General features: G+C 36.9%; 1 protein-coding gene across 3 annotated transcripts in view; it reads right to left on the minus strand.

Moving 5' to 3' along the window:
* WDR37 (WD repeat domain 37) overlaps positions 1–14,278 on the minus strand; it is a 43,354-nt gene that overhangs the window by 13,882 nt on the left and 15,194 nt on the right. For all 3 annotated transcript variants that reach the window (XM_041408586.1, XM_041408588.1, XM_041408589.1), the window contains 6 exons: positions 9,806–9,941; positions 8,402–8,473; positions 6,428–6,472; positions 4,696–4,772; positions 2,738–2,975; positions 2,076–2,217 (listed from right to left, as the gene is read on the minus strand). In XM_041408586.1, coding sequence (XP_041264520.1) covers positions 2,076–2,217; positions 2,738–2,975; positions 4,696–4,772; positions 6,428–6,472; positions 8,402–8,473; positions 9,806–9,941 — 710 coding nt within the window. The remainder of the gene's footprint in view (positions 1–2,075; positions 2,218–2,737; positions 2,976–4,695; positions 4,773–6,427; positions 6,473–8,401; positions 8,474–9,805; positions 9,942–14,278) is intronic.

A 14,278-nucleotide genomic window follows, 5' to 3' on the forward strand; every position in this document is an offset into this window, starting at 1 on the left:
TTCTGCTGAGTGACCTTCCACAGCGGAAAACCCTTATGCTAATCCAAGATGATGTGAGACACAATAAACACAGAATGCTGGCCTCATAATTGAGATGTCTGGCATCTAATTATATTGGCATAGTGCATTAGGAGTTGATCTGGTGAAAAAATAGCTGCTCTCTGAGCGCCAGACTCATCAGGTACTATTCAGCCAGAGGGTGTTAAAACTTATGGTTGAGGGCTTTAAATCATCAGTGTTAACAACTGTAACATCCAATTTACAGAACTGATGCCAAGGGCCTATCAAAATATTAAATACTTGGCAAATTATTCAAACAGACATTCAGAAAAGCCAAAAAAAAAACCAACCACAAAACAGTTTCTTCTATGCTGCTTAATGTGAAGAGATTGTTGCAGTATTGATTAGAGAGTAATTTAAAAATATTTTGCCAGTAGGTAGTACAATAAAAGAACAAAAATAGAATTCCCCCAAGTATGTCTCAACTGCAAAAATATCAACCCCCCCAAATCTCTGCTCTGTCTGCATTCACCAGTGAAACACCTTCTGTGACAGAATTGCCCCTTCCACAAATGAGAGCCTCAGAAGTCCTGGCCACTGAAAAGTAAAATCACTTCTGAGACGGTCAAATTTAGGGTGTATTTGGTGAAAAATTCTATGTCAATACTAAAAACTCACACATTCAAAGTACAAAACAAAGACAGCTGATACAGCAGACAAACACAAACATAAACATGATTAAAAGATAGAATGACTGAAGAGGTTGCACAAGGTCTATTCCATTCCTAAAAGATAAACTCTGCTAGTTTACAGGTCTCAGCAATAGAAGCCAAAACTCCAGCTAACAGTTTTTACAGCATGCACCACCACCCAAGATCAACATCATTTGGTCTCAGCAAATAGATGGGAAAACACAAATGTCAGTCTTGGTAATTTCTCTGAAACAAAGCAGTTAATCAGCATGGGGGGAAATGCAAGCACCAATGGATACAAAACAATACAACTTTATACAACATTCTAGCAAAAGTGATAGAAGAATACAAAGGTGATGAGATGAAGCAATTCTAGGATGCAGGCCACAAAATCAAGCCACAAAATCAGGAGAAGATGGCCACATATACAGGATGATAGTAAGCACCAATTTATCAAGCTCAGAGGCCAGGGCAGAAGGGGTTAAAGATGTTTTTGGTTATATATAGGCTAGTCAAGAGCTGAGAAAATTAAAAGAGAGCACTGAAACTCAGTCATAATGTAAATTACAGAATTAACATAAAAACAGATATGTGAGTAAATACTTAGGGTTTGTATTTTGAGCTAGGATTAACAATCATCTCTTATTCTGAGGAAGGGAGATGACATTTTTTTCTGAAACAGCCAAGCTCACACATTCACAAGTCAAGAAAAGGTTTGCTTCCTTGGGTACAGTATTTCCAAGTTACACCTGCATTTTCCATGTATCAGAGCTCCAAAAACCTGAAAGTTAAGTAAACACCAGAACACAGATTCTCAGGACTACATTTGTCCATGTTTAATAGTAGTCAGTATAACAATATTAAGCCTAAATTGGTAACTAAAAATGTTACATCAGAATCACTGTTTTGACAGAACATGGCAGTCAGTGCCTACACTTTTATTTCTTATTTTATGTAAAAATTAGAAGCTTTTGAGAGTAAAAATTAATCCTTTTTTATCCACTGGTTTCAAAGGAGTAACCTTTACTTCACAGTGAGTATCAAGACAAACAAAGGCAATCTGCTTGATCCACTGCATTGCAGCAATAACCCCAAACTGCAAGCATAACCAACGCCAAAAGGAACCTCATACCTCACCTTTAATTGTATCAATTTTTATCAAGACTTACCATAGGAGCAATAGCACACCAAGAACCCTGGCTGCTGTTTTGGAAATTATGTACTGCTGTGCTACATTTGAAGGAGGACAATTGGGGGTTTCTGTGAAAAATCAGTCTCACGAAACAGGAATGAACTCAGCACCTTAAAGCGCACAGGAACAGTTCTGGGCAGATTTGCAACTTTTCAAACTTGAAGAAAACCTGTGAAGGAGCTGTCACTTACTCTGTGTGGCCCTGAAAGACATTCACAGAATGGATAGAAGGATCTCTGAAATCCCACAGGCGGAAGGTGGTGTCACGGGACGATGTCACCACGAGACGCTGCGTGGGATGCGTACAGCAATGCGTCAGCTCTTGGTCGTGCCCTACAATCACACAGGAGAACATGTAAGGTAATGAAAATAAGACTTTTCATTCCCACATACACTTGGAATGACATGCTGATGGTTGCTTCTCTTTTTCCCAAACAGAAAGGAGTAACGATCATTCTGAACTTGAATTCTGTTACTGCTGTAAAAGTTTGGGAATGTATTTGAAGGCAAAAACCACGCTACTTATTTCACATTCAGTAGTGTAGGTTATTGCTGCTTAACACACCATGAACACAGCAAAAGCCCTTTTCAAGAGCTAAAACTTGGGTACATTCAATTTAAACAACTATTTTTTCATAGGTTAAATCATAAGCTTAAAAGAAGACAAATTCATGCTCAGACGATTTAAAAGACTGCAATTTTAAAAACTTTTACAACACTAAGCAGCAGATAGTACACACTCACATCCTGCTCCAAAGAAACAACTTTCTTTTCTCAATATTTTAGTATCTACAAATAATCCCTCATATAAAAACAAACCACCAATTTAATTTTTTTGCACATGAACAAATACCTGTAAGAGAATGGACAAGTTCAGAAGTCTCTACATCATACAGATTTGCTGTCCTGTCCCACGATGCTGTCACAGCTTGCTTCCCCCCAACAAGCCAGTCAGCTGCTATGACCACTCCTTGGTGGCTTTTCAGGGAGGTTAGTGGGGCTCTGACAGTGGGGCAGTCACTGGAACCATCTCCATCTCCATCAGGTTCATCTTTATCTGAGATTTCAACTTCATCTTCTCCAGACACTTGCTGTAAAATGCAAGGGGAAAAAAGGTGTAGATTAAAAGGGAAGGAATGTCTCTAAGTTACATTTTGCAGTGTAAATGCTTCCCAATCCCCTTCACATGAATGTGGGTAAATCAATTCTGCTGCACCCAGCCTATTCCAGTACTCACTATCACAAACTTAGTTGAAGGAACATAACCAGTAAGTTAAGTGCAGTTTTAATAACTCCTTTTAACAGCTTGCTGATGTTGTGCAGCTGAGGGAACTGGAGTTGTTCAGCCTGGAGAAAAGGAGGCTCAGGGGAGACCTCATTGCTCTCTACAACTCCCTGAAAGGAGGGTGCAGCCAGGTGGGCATCACTCTTCTCCCAAGGAACAAGGGATAGGACAAGAGGAAGTGTCCTCAAGTTGCACCAGGGGATGTTTAGGCTGGATATTAGGAAAAATTTCTTCACCAAAAAGATTATCAAGCCAGGGAAGTGGTGAAATCAACATCCCTGGAAGTATTTAAAAGATGTGTAGATGTCACCCTCAAGGGCATGATGTAGGGGAGGGCTGTGACATGTTGGATTAACAGCTGTACTTGATGATCTTAAAGAGATTTTTTTCCAATCTAAAGAATTCTGTTTCTACTTCATTTTAAAATCTTCTCCAAACTCTTTAGGTCTGAGCATCAGTCCCCTTTACTATCTGCTAAGTGCATTACCCTAGAGTTTCACTGCAGCACATTATCAAGGGACTTTTCTCTTTCAATTTTTACAGGTAGGAAGCATCTAACAAGACACTGACTATGTTAATCTTTGGGAAGACAATAATTTACAGACATATTTTTATCCATTAAAAATCAAATCATTACAGCAATATTTGTCTGTTGGTCAACACACAGTGATCATGCAGTGCTGATGTAAACCGGATACAAAATAAATTCTTTTGCTCATCATTAAACATCATTCTCTGAACTCCTTTTACACTTACACAAGACAAAAACATCTTTCTTTTATGTTACTTGGGGGTGGAAAAGATAACATTTGTATTTTCCTTCAAAATGGAAATGCCAAATCAAATAAACTGAATCAAACATTTTCCATTCAGAAATCTATCTCATATTATGCAGCCAACTCTTGCCCCTACTTAGCCTACTGAGAAGCTCATGCTATAAATTATTTAGTAAGGGTGCTTTTAAGTAAAAAAAGCATTTGACAGGTTTATACTTTAAAGTAAATACTGACTAAATAAAGGCCTGGGGACAACAAAATCAGACAGTGTGATGTGTGCTGGCAAGGGCTAATTAGAAATCAATGAAGACTCAAATAAATGCCAAACTCACAAGTCTTTACCATCAGTTTTCGATCCACAGCAACTATAGCTAATACAGGTGCCTCAGTAAGTTATGCTACAAAAATTTAACCAATTTAAAAAGAACTTCATTATTACAAAAAATAAGTTGACTGTTAATTTACAATTCATTTACACATTTACTACCTAGAACAAAATATTCATTTGTCTACTTGAAGCTGTAAATTCTGTTCTCCACCAAATGCTTTTGAAAACATGAAGGGAGTCTATTTTCAAAGAAAAGCTGAAATGCAGCTGATAAATTAAAACCTTAAAATCCCACCTTTGGCAGTCCTGAAATCACGTAATTTTTAAATCATGTGAAAATTTAACATTCAGTCTTATCATAAAACCTGTATCTGATGAAATTGCTGTGCAATTAGTTTAGTTGTAGCAAGCTGATTGCTTACATTGCAGTCTGCAGTTGGCTGAGGTGTAGGCAACTGTACTATGTATCTCCAGATGTGAGCTGTCTGGTCTCCAGAGGCTGCACAGGAGAAGCAAAAAAAAAAAAAAAAAAAAAAAAAAAAGTAGGAATTTCCATGGGCAATAAAAACAGGTTTTAATATTACATTTAGCAATACTAAGTTGCATCTTTTCCTAACAGACACGAGTATGAACTTTATGGTAAGCAAGTCTCAACATCTCAAACACAGCTCATTATGCAAGACATTAGCAGCTACCAAATTAACCACTCCTACAGTGAAACATGCACTTGAATACTGCACATCAGAACATGAGTCTCACCACTGCTCAATATGTAGCATTTGAAGGAGGCATTTAATACATCACCAGATATTCATTTACTGTTTCTCAAAATACTGGGGTTCTTTATTCAGTGATTTCTTCCATAAAATATCATGGTTTTAATGAGAAATCCAAAATAACAAGTGTGAAGCTGTTCCTCTTCTGCATTAAACAACTCAGCTTAACTAGTGGCAGTTTACAGCTCAGAAGGCAAAAAATATGATTTTAACTCCATCTGTTTTAAAATAGACTTATTAATTATTAACTAAGAACAAACTCAAGATTGTCCTTGCAATGGTCAGAACAAACAAGTTCTAATCCTTCAGGGCTGCTCTCCAGCCACTCCTCTCCCAACTTATACTTGTGCTCAACTTTACTCTGTTTTAGGTGCAGCATCTGGCACTGGAACTTGCTAAATTTTATCCCGTTACTCATCACCCAGTGCTCTCACTTTTTTGGATCCCTCTGAAAGGCCTCCCGGTACCTCACAAGAATCAGCAGCACCTCCCAGTTTGATATCACCAACAAACATGCTAATGATGCATTCAACTCCTGCACCCAGGTCGCTGATAAATCTATTGCACAGGGCTGGCCCTGGAATTGATTCCTGAGGAACCACTGGTGATCCTTTGCTGACAGACACAGCCCCATTTACTGCCACCCTTTGAGCTCTGCCCTTCAGCCAGCTGCCCACACAGCACACCGTGAACCAGCTCATCCCACAGCTGGACAACTTGTCCAGAACAAGACTGTGAAGGACAGTTCCAAAACCCTTACTAAAAACCAGAAAAACTTAATCCATCACATCGTCCTCCACTAGGCAGGTGACCTCATCCTAGAAGGATGCCAAATTAATCAAACAGGACCTTCCCTTTTGTGAACCCATGTTGACAGTGCCTGATGACTGCATTATTCTTTAAATGCCTCTCAGCAGTACCCAGTATAATCTCCATAATTTTTTCAGGAACTGAGAATGGATTAACAGGTCTGTAGTTCCACTGGTCTTTCCTCACACCATTTTTGCAATATTGGAGTAACACTAGTCAGAAAAGACCTCTCCAGACTCCCAAGAACTTTGGCAGGTAATCAGGAGGTATCCTGCCATAACACCCACTAGCTCTTTGAGTACTCTGGGATGAATTCCAGAACATTCACCTGATGTATGATTCTAAGTGTCTGGTTTGGAGCAGGCAAGCACAAATGACAACATGAGATGAAAAACACAGATGGCAAGATCTAGCTCTGATTTGTTATGCCTTCAGATGTAAAAATAATTCAATCAACAAGGATGCTGACAAGCAATAGGGAGAGAGGCTGCAACCAGAACAAACTAGCAAATTACACTTATTTTTCATCAAGATTAACATACTTACCATATGAAAAAACTTTACATACCTGTAAGAGCCACTTGCTCAGTGGGATGAAACTTAATGGAGTTTACTGTATGAAACAAATCAAAGTTTTAAGTTAATATAGTAAAAGAATTATTTCACAATATTTTATCATTAAAAGCATTGAAAAATCAAGTAGTCTTAAGTTTTCAGCAATTTTTGGTAGTCATCTTTAAGGTGATATGAAAGTGTAGTATCAAGGGAAGCAGTTACAAGTGAAACAACTGAAAGCAGCTACATATAACACATTTTCTAGCAAGTTATTTTCTGAATCTAGTACGAGTGGTTCATGTTAGAGAGGATAAACAAACCAAATCATATGTAAGCTGACAGGGGATAATGCTCTGGAATTCCATACACAGAATTTAAGCATTCATAACTATTTCTAACTCAATGAAAACTTACTATATGTCACCATCAACATCCTGCTTATTACTTAGCATTGCAAGAACAAATGCCTGAAAACCTGATGCAAGTAACAAAAATCAGATTTCAGTCCTGCAACCATATGTAATCGAAATCAACTAACAAAGCTCTTCATTTCATTTCAGTGAAGATTCAATTTCAAGTAAGATTCAATTCAAGACAGAACTTAGAACTCATTTCCATCCATTATGCAAGTAAAATAGATGCATATGTTGTTGGGAGAGCGTGGTGTAATGAGTCTAAAAAAATACTCCTTAAACTGAACTAACTTTATGGTGCACCAGTTGCTGGCACCCAACACCTTTGCACCATTTCAAATCAACTGTCAAACAAAAAAAGTTTTATTACATAAAAAATACATTATTTATAATTTCTAGATTTACATAGTTGTATAAAATGTATATACAATACAACTTATCTTTTGTTGTTGTTCAAACACAGTTGTTTAAACACAACTGTTTAAATACAGGTTAGAACTTCTTATTTCTGTAGTTATCCAAACAGAAATTTTAAAAGAAAACTACCAGCATGAAAGTTCAAGTGAGTGAAGTTTTCAAACGTGACTTTATAGAACTTGGAGGTCCATGTAGCAAACAGCCTGAGATACCTGAATGCATTAACATGTTACCAGTTGTTTCTATGAATTTATCTTTGTGCTGTATGAGCTAGAAGTCATGTAGCAGGAATAAAAAGTACAACTCACAGCTGAAGCAGTTCTAGAGAATTTAATTCTATTTCTACCCTTGCCACAAAGGTCGTGTGATGTGCTGAGTTATTTACTAAAAAATCCTGATCAATAACTGGGCTCCTCACTTTCCCAGGGTATGATCACTCAAAGTGCTCAGGTCACAACAGCAAGTAAAAACTATGGAAAACCTCTCCAGTTTTGGTCTATAAAATCCTGCATTCTAACTCATTAAGAGGCAGAAGGTTAATCAAGTTCCTGTCAAATTGGACACCAAAAATTAACATCAAAGACATTCAACTGCACTGCACCTCCCCACTCAAAGAGGGGTTTAAAAAACAGTTTCCACAACATTCATACTGGTATAAAGAAAGAAAAATACCCATATTTAATTAACTGTCTTAAAAACAAGATCTTTGCATTATGCAGCAAATTATATATGAGATCTTAAACAAAGAAGTGCAAAAAGTTATTCACCTAGCATCTATAGTTCTACCCAAATATAACACAGATCCTGCAAGACAGCTAATTTCTGATTATATAAGCTTCTTTTGTTCTCCACATGCACAAGACCACATTGAGTTATAACATTTAACTTCTGAGTGTCGTAACTGTGCCAGTAAATTTCTTTATATGGACTTGTTTATTCATTTAGCATTTGCAGAACTGTCTTAATGTGCCTCTCCAATAAAAAATCATATTACAAAACGTTCTCCATATGAAAATTAGTGGAACTTGACAATTGACTTGTTAATGATGTTGGCAAACCTGCAAGTGAAACCACAATAAATACTTCTGTAGCTGGCCAAAACACATTTCCCCCTCCCATGCTCTGTTCCCAGTTTTCACAACATGCCCTTATCTTACCTGAGCCAACATGCCCTACATACTTGACAAGGCACTTCCCTGTTTCTATGCTCCACAGCAAAGCAGTGTGATCTACAAAGATTAAAAAGCAGCTGTAAATAGTTAAGCACATACGTTTTTCATTTTTACCCTTTCAAGAAACAAGTTATTTTCCACTGTAGCACATACCATATGAAATAGATTTTAAATGTGGAACTCTTGACTACCACCTTATATACAAAACCTAACATTTTTTTTATAATTGTACACATCTCCCCCAAAAAGTAAAGGTATCAGATTAATTTGCAGCAAGGCAAATTGAAAGGCAAATTCTGTATAATGCTCCAGCTATGTATCATGAGACTAAGAAAAACAAAGAGAAAGCATTCCATGGTGAAAACGGCAGCCACTACAAACAGGAATTCTAGGCACAATCTATTTACTTCCTGCATGGAAATCCCAAATGCATACAGGTCACTGCAGAGCACTAAAAAATTAATTTAAAAAGGAAATCACTCCAAATGCCACTCCTTTATCCTGCCACACCCAAAACTAAATAATTAATTTAAGTATTTAAGTGGGTAGTACCTTAAAGCTGAATTGGAGAATGGTTTCCAAGTTAAATCAGGGCAAAGACAAGATGTCCCACACAAAGACAAAATGTGCCCCCTCAGCAGGCACATAAAAATTATAACAGTTCAGTTCAAGAAGCAGAGATTTCTGGCCCATAAATATTGAAGTCTAGTCAATACCTTCAGATTCTGTTCCAGCTTCAAAAGAATGTCACTTCAAATTGACTGGTTCTATCTGGTCATGATTTATTTTCCTAATAATTTTCCAAAACTACACAAGTCTCAACATTGATTTTTGGACTATAATAGATTTAGTGACTTGTTCATCAGTACTTGTACCCCCTCAAGTGGCAGGAATAAATCCAATAAAGCAAAAAGCACTGAAAATTAAGATTTTTAGCTGCCCCTGTGTTCTGAGACAAAAGATAGAATGCAAGAATACAAGAATATGCAAACTATGACCACACGTACAGCTTCTGTTAAACAAAGACTAAACAATGCTAGGAGAGAAAGCCTGCAGGGATCTCTGTTTCCAAGCACATGGAATTCTGTGCCAGAGCCTCCCTGAGCAAGCAGCTCCCCATCCCACCCACCCAATGTGCCAGAGCTGACTAAGGAGAGCGTGACCTGCATGGAAGTGAACTGGCACACACTTTAGGAAGACCAACAAGTATGCTTGAACCTTCTAAGGGAAAGGAAATTCCAATTTTAAAAATTTTTCAGCTACAGAATTTCTTTAAAAGGACTCTTTCAGTGTGAAGCTCAGTTTTTGAGTACACTTTGGATCTGTATTTGCTATAGCTTAAGGACTTCACCAGAATTGTCTAAATATTCAAGCAACACAAAACTTTACCAGCAGATGCAGTTCCCAACACCACTGGCTGAGTTTTCGCGACACTGACATCCCAAATACCATCCCTGTGGCCAACATATTCCTTTACCAGCTGACAGATTGCCCTTGATGTTGTAGTTTTAAAACTGGATACAATCTGAAATAGCAGAGACACCAACATTTTTTTTTCCACATCAAACCAAGATTAGGTAGTTATCTTACAAATAAAAATAGATATTAACTTTTCCATGATTCTTTAATGTTCTGATAAATCACTACTGTCAAAAATTTGACATCTGATGGTAGGAAAGTGAGTTTGGATGCAAACATACCTCTCATTTATTTTTTTTTCTTTTTTAATAGCAGTATTTTTACAGAATGCAATACAAATTATTCTGTACTACAATAATGCAATCTTACTGGAATAGTGTGTTGTACAAGTGCAGAGTGCATTTCTCTTTCAGCCTAGGCAAGTATTTTAATGAAAAAAAAAAAAAGAGCAAACCCAGCAAAAGATCTTAAAATTTTCCTTGCCTATTCCCAAACAAGTACATCTGGTAACTCAGACAATCCCAGCAAGCCAGTGTAATGTCTTTGAAAAAAATGTACTTATTACATAATTCTAGTGAAACTCAGAAATAGTCCAAATTAAAATGCTCACTGCTGTTTTTCTTTAAAACTGCACAAAGCTAATCAAATCAAACATCAACCTGAGAGCATATGCCTGTTTAATTGTGTAATGAAGCTTTTTAAAATATATATCAAACTCATCTAAACATTTGATAAGCATGCTCCCTCAAAGGGAAGCTATTAGGGGGAAAACAGAGAAAGCTCATTAAATCCAAATTACTATGTGCATAAGTAATATCAAACAAAAGGAAGAAAAGTGTAGTAAAACAGTAAAACTCCAAGTCACTACAGGGCAGGAATGCTCAAAACACTCAGCATCTACAGAAGGAATGCAAATTGCAGAAATTCTATATTTTCAGATAAAGAGAAGTGCAATATTCAAAAAAAAAAAAAAGTTTCTCTTGCCTAACACTTCCAGAGACAATTGAAACCATGAGTCATTAAAGATGGCTTTAAAAAGTGAAGACGACCATTACAAATACCCTATTTTTACCCCACGAGTCTTGAAGCTCATAACTCTTCTTTGAAAAAGACTACCTCAAAAGCTTTGTTAAACTGAATGAAAAAGACAACTTCAATTTATCAGTGCTTTCCTCAGCATGGAATTACAGGCAGGTATCTGACCAGTTAAATCAAAACCTTTAAATACATCAACACAAATCACATTAAGACTTAACTACAGCTTAGTAAAAGTTAGAAAGTTAATTAAGTCTACATTTCAGATACAATAAACTAAGGTTAAAATCCCATTAGTTTCTGGTATTAAAATAGAAGGTCTCAACTATGCCATTAAAGCAAATTACTTCAAAAAAGATTTTTAAAGCTAAAAGAAAATCTGCAAGAGCATTCCAAACCCTGAGCATGTCAACTCTCTAATGATGAAATGATAATGCCCTATTTGAATTCCAAATTATCAGCTAATATGCATTTTGGTTTCACAGCAGCAGAAGGAGCAGTCATTACAGATACACTGAAAAGAAAATGGGCTAATGGTAAAGATTATTAATTTAACCATACTGCAGAATTTCCTAAATTCTGAACAGCATCCTACAGATACAACTTTCACACTGAATACAGTCCTCAAATTAAATGGACTCATGTATGAAAAGTGGAACAGCTGAATTAAGTACTAACAGGAAAGGACTAATACAGCACTCAGCTCAAACTCCAAACTTGGTATTTTCCAATTCAGCCTGTGCTTGCATTCTGTTCTGTCTTTCTAATGTTGAGTCAAACCCCCATGCAAAAGTTTTCTAGGAGAAACTATCCCCTACCCATCAACAAACACAGAATTTCCAAAACTACTGGATAGTACTTTCACTGATCATTTAATGGCAAGGATGTAAAACCCTTTTGAGGTATTAGCAGTCTTTAATTAACACACAGAAGAGTTCAAGAACACTATCCAACAGTAAACATCCTGATACAGATATTTACTCAACACACACTTTTTCCAAGCTTTTTTTTTTTCCTTTCCTTTTTTGCTGCCCTTCACCTCACATACCAGCAATTGGATAAACCAGACAGGCCTGGACTACTTCCTGCTTTGCTAAACACACATAAACAACGTCCCAAGCCAGGAAAGGAAATATTTAAAGAACATGCAACTTGCTAAAAAGGTCTCTGTAGTGCAGAAAATTTCTGAAGTAACTTCTGTAGATCATACACAAATAAATGACCAGCCACATCCTGAGTGTTTCACCTCTGCCTGTCCTCTTTCTTAAATTGATACAGTTTCATGTACTTGCTTCTACAAAAAGAAATTTGTACATAGGGAAATAAATGTCTACTATGTAAGCAAGTGAAAATTGAAAACAAACTGAAACAATTGCATGGCAAGCAGAGTGAGGCACCCTGTAACAAAGTTTCTTACACAGACAGGGCACGTTAGAAATAAGAATGAAAACTTGATCAACTCAGGACCAGTCCAGCAGCATTACACTGTGCCTGATGAACAGAATGTCCTGTAAAGCAGCTTTAAGCAGTGAGGGCAAAACTACATAGTCAAAGAAGCTTTATTTCTTTTAACTACTGGGTACAGAAATACTTTTTTTAAAGAGTCTTTATCCTGATCTGGACAAATCAGAGATCCTGGTATTTCGTTTGGATGGAGCAAGTTACATCATTTCAGTTTATTTTAGGACTCTGCATAAACAATTGATGCTTCCCTGATGTTGTAACAACTTTCATAAGCCAGGCATCATTAACAGCAGCCATTACATTTTGTTAATATCAAAACATGGATTTCATATAGTGATTCCTGCATCTAAAACCAACTGCAGTTAAATTACAGAATCTTGTCCATTAACAAAAAATGAGTTTTAAGGTTACCAAATTTTAAATCTACTCTGCCTCTTCAGGATTTGGACATTGCTAGATAACCCTTGCTGCTAAAACCATGCTTTTCTGACATGAGTTTTCCTACTTGATATATATCTAAGTGATGAAAAATATTCCAGTATGGAAATTTCATATAAAGGGCTTGAATTAAGAATGTTCACTTCAGCATTTTCCCCAAGAGAATGAACAGATTGCTTTAGTATTTATTACCATGTCATAGTATTTTTACCAATATTAAAGCAGTCAAGGATCAGCCTTCTCATTAGATTAAACAAATAGTGAAAGGTTTTTTTCAGGAAAAAAAATAATTCTATATGCACTGCCAATCTGAAAAATGTAGTTGTGTGCAATTACACAAAACAATTGGTTTGTAAAACTTAAGCCTCTTCTAATCTTCCACAGGGAAAAAAAAACCCAACCAATCCAAAAAACCACACACCCAAGAAAGCCCCTGTATGGTAGTAGTATAAAGGCAGGGCTGAAGAGAAAACTTGTGATCTGCTACCCCAGGGAGTTTGAAACACAACCATTTTGGGAAACAGCATTGTTCATTCAATGCTCATAGAAAGTACAGCCATAAGAATTTCAAAGCTGTTGAACTCTTAAAACTATAAATGTGTTTTTCCTCAGACAGGGTATTGGGGAACTACATCCAGTCAGGGTCCAGATGGAAAAATCATGGTTTGTTAGAAAGCTGTGTACTTTCCTAACTCTTTGCTGTAGTCTCTCTGTGGGTCAAGAGACAAAAGTTTACAGCTTTGATTCTTCTGTGTGAGGAGGTCAAAATAAAGCACCTCTGTGAAGTGCATTAAGGTTACAAAGAACACACTGGACAGAGATATTCTCAGTGTTGTAATTTCCTTCAGCTCCTGTCTACTCCCCAGTACATTCTGACTCAAAGTTGTGAAATACATCAGCACATGCAGATATCTGTTGGCTACCAATTGAGACAAGAGATGAGCACAATGTTCAGGTATTAAATTCTTCATGCTCCACTACTCATGGCTGCTTTGCTGTGCATGCAGATCAGCTCCCCAGGAGTCCCCTCCTCACACTTCCCAGCTTCCCATGCTGAAGCTGTGAGGTCTGCCTGTCTTGCTCAGCAAAAATTACAAGTGCTACATTGCAACAAAGGAAAAGAGGGCAAGGATTTGGCACCTGCCTTTAAAGCCCAAACAAAAAAAAAAAAAAAAGAGCCCCACAACAAAACAAACTAAACAAACAAAACAAAACAAAAAACAAAAAAAAAAAAAAAAAAGTACCACAAAACAACACACTACACTAGAGGGTACTAATTCATAACTCTATAGTAGGTGTACCAAAACTATATAGCCCCTATTAATGTCATGGTATCACTATTTAAGTGGTCTCATTAAAGAACTTTCAAGTCATTAAGTCTTGAAAGAGGCACCTTTAGGCATCAAATTGGCAAGAATAAAAGTCTGAAAAACAGCAACATCAAAAGCAGACCAAATAAACCACCGTAGCTTCAGTCTATTTCACTACCCTATTCTTACTCTCAAA

Source organism: Onychostruthus taczanowskii, unplaced genomic scaffold (assembly GCF_017590055.1).
Source record: "Onychostruthus taczanowskii isolate IOZ18803 unplaced genomic scaffold, ASM1759005v1 scaffold3, whole genome shotgun sequence".
NCBI lineage: Eukaryota > Metazoa > Chordata > Aves > Passeriformes > Passeridae > Onychostruthus > Onychostruthus taczanowskii.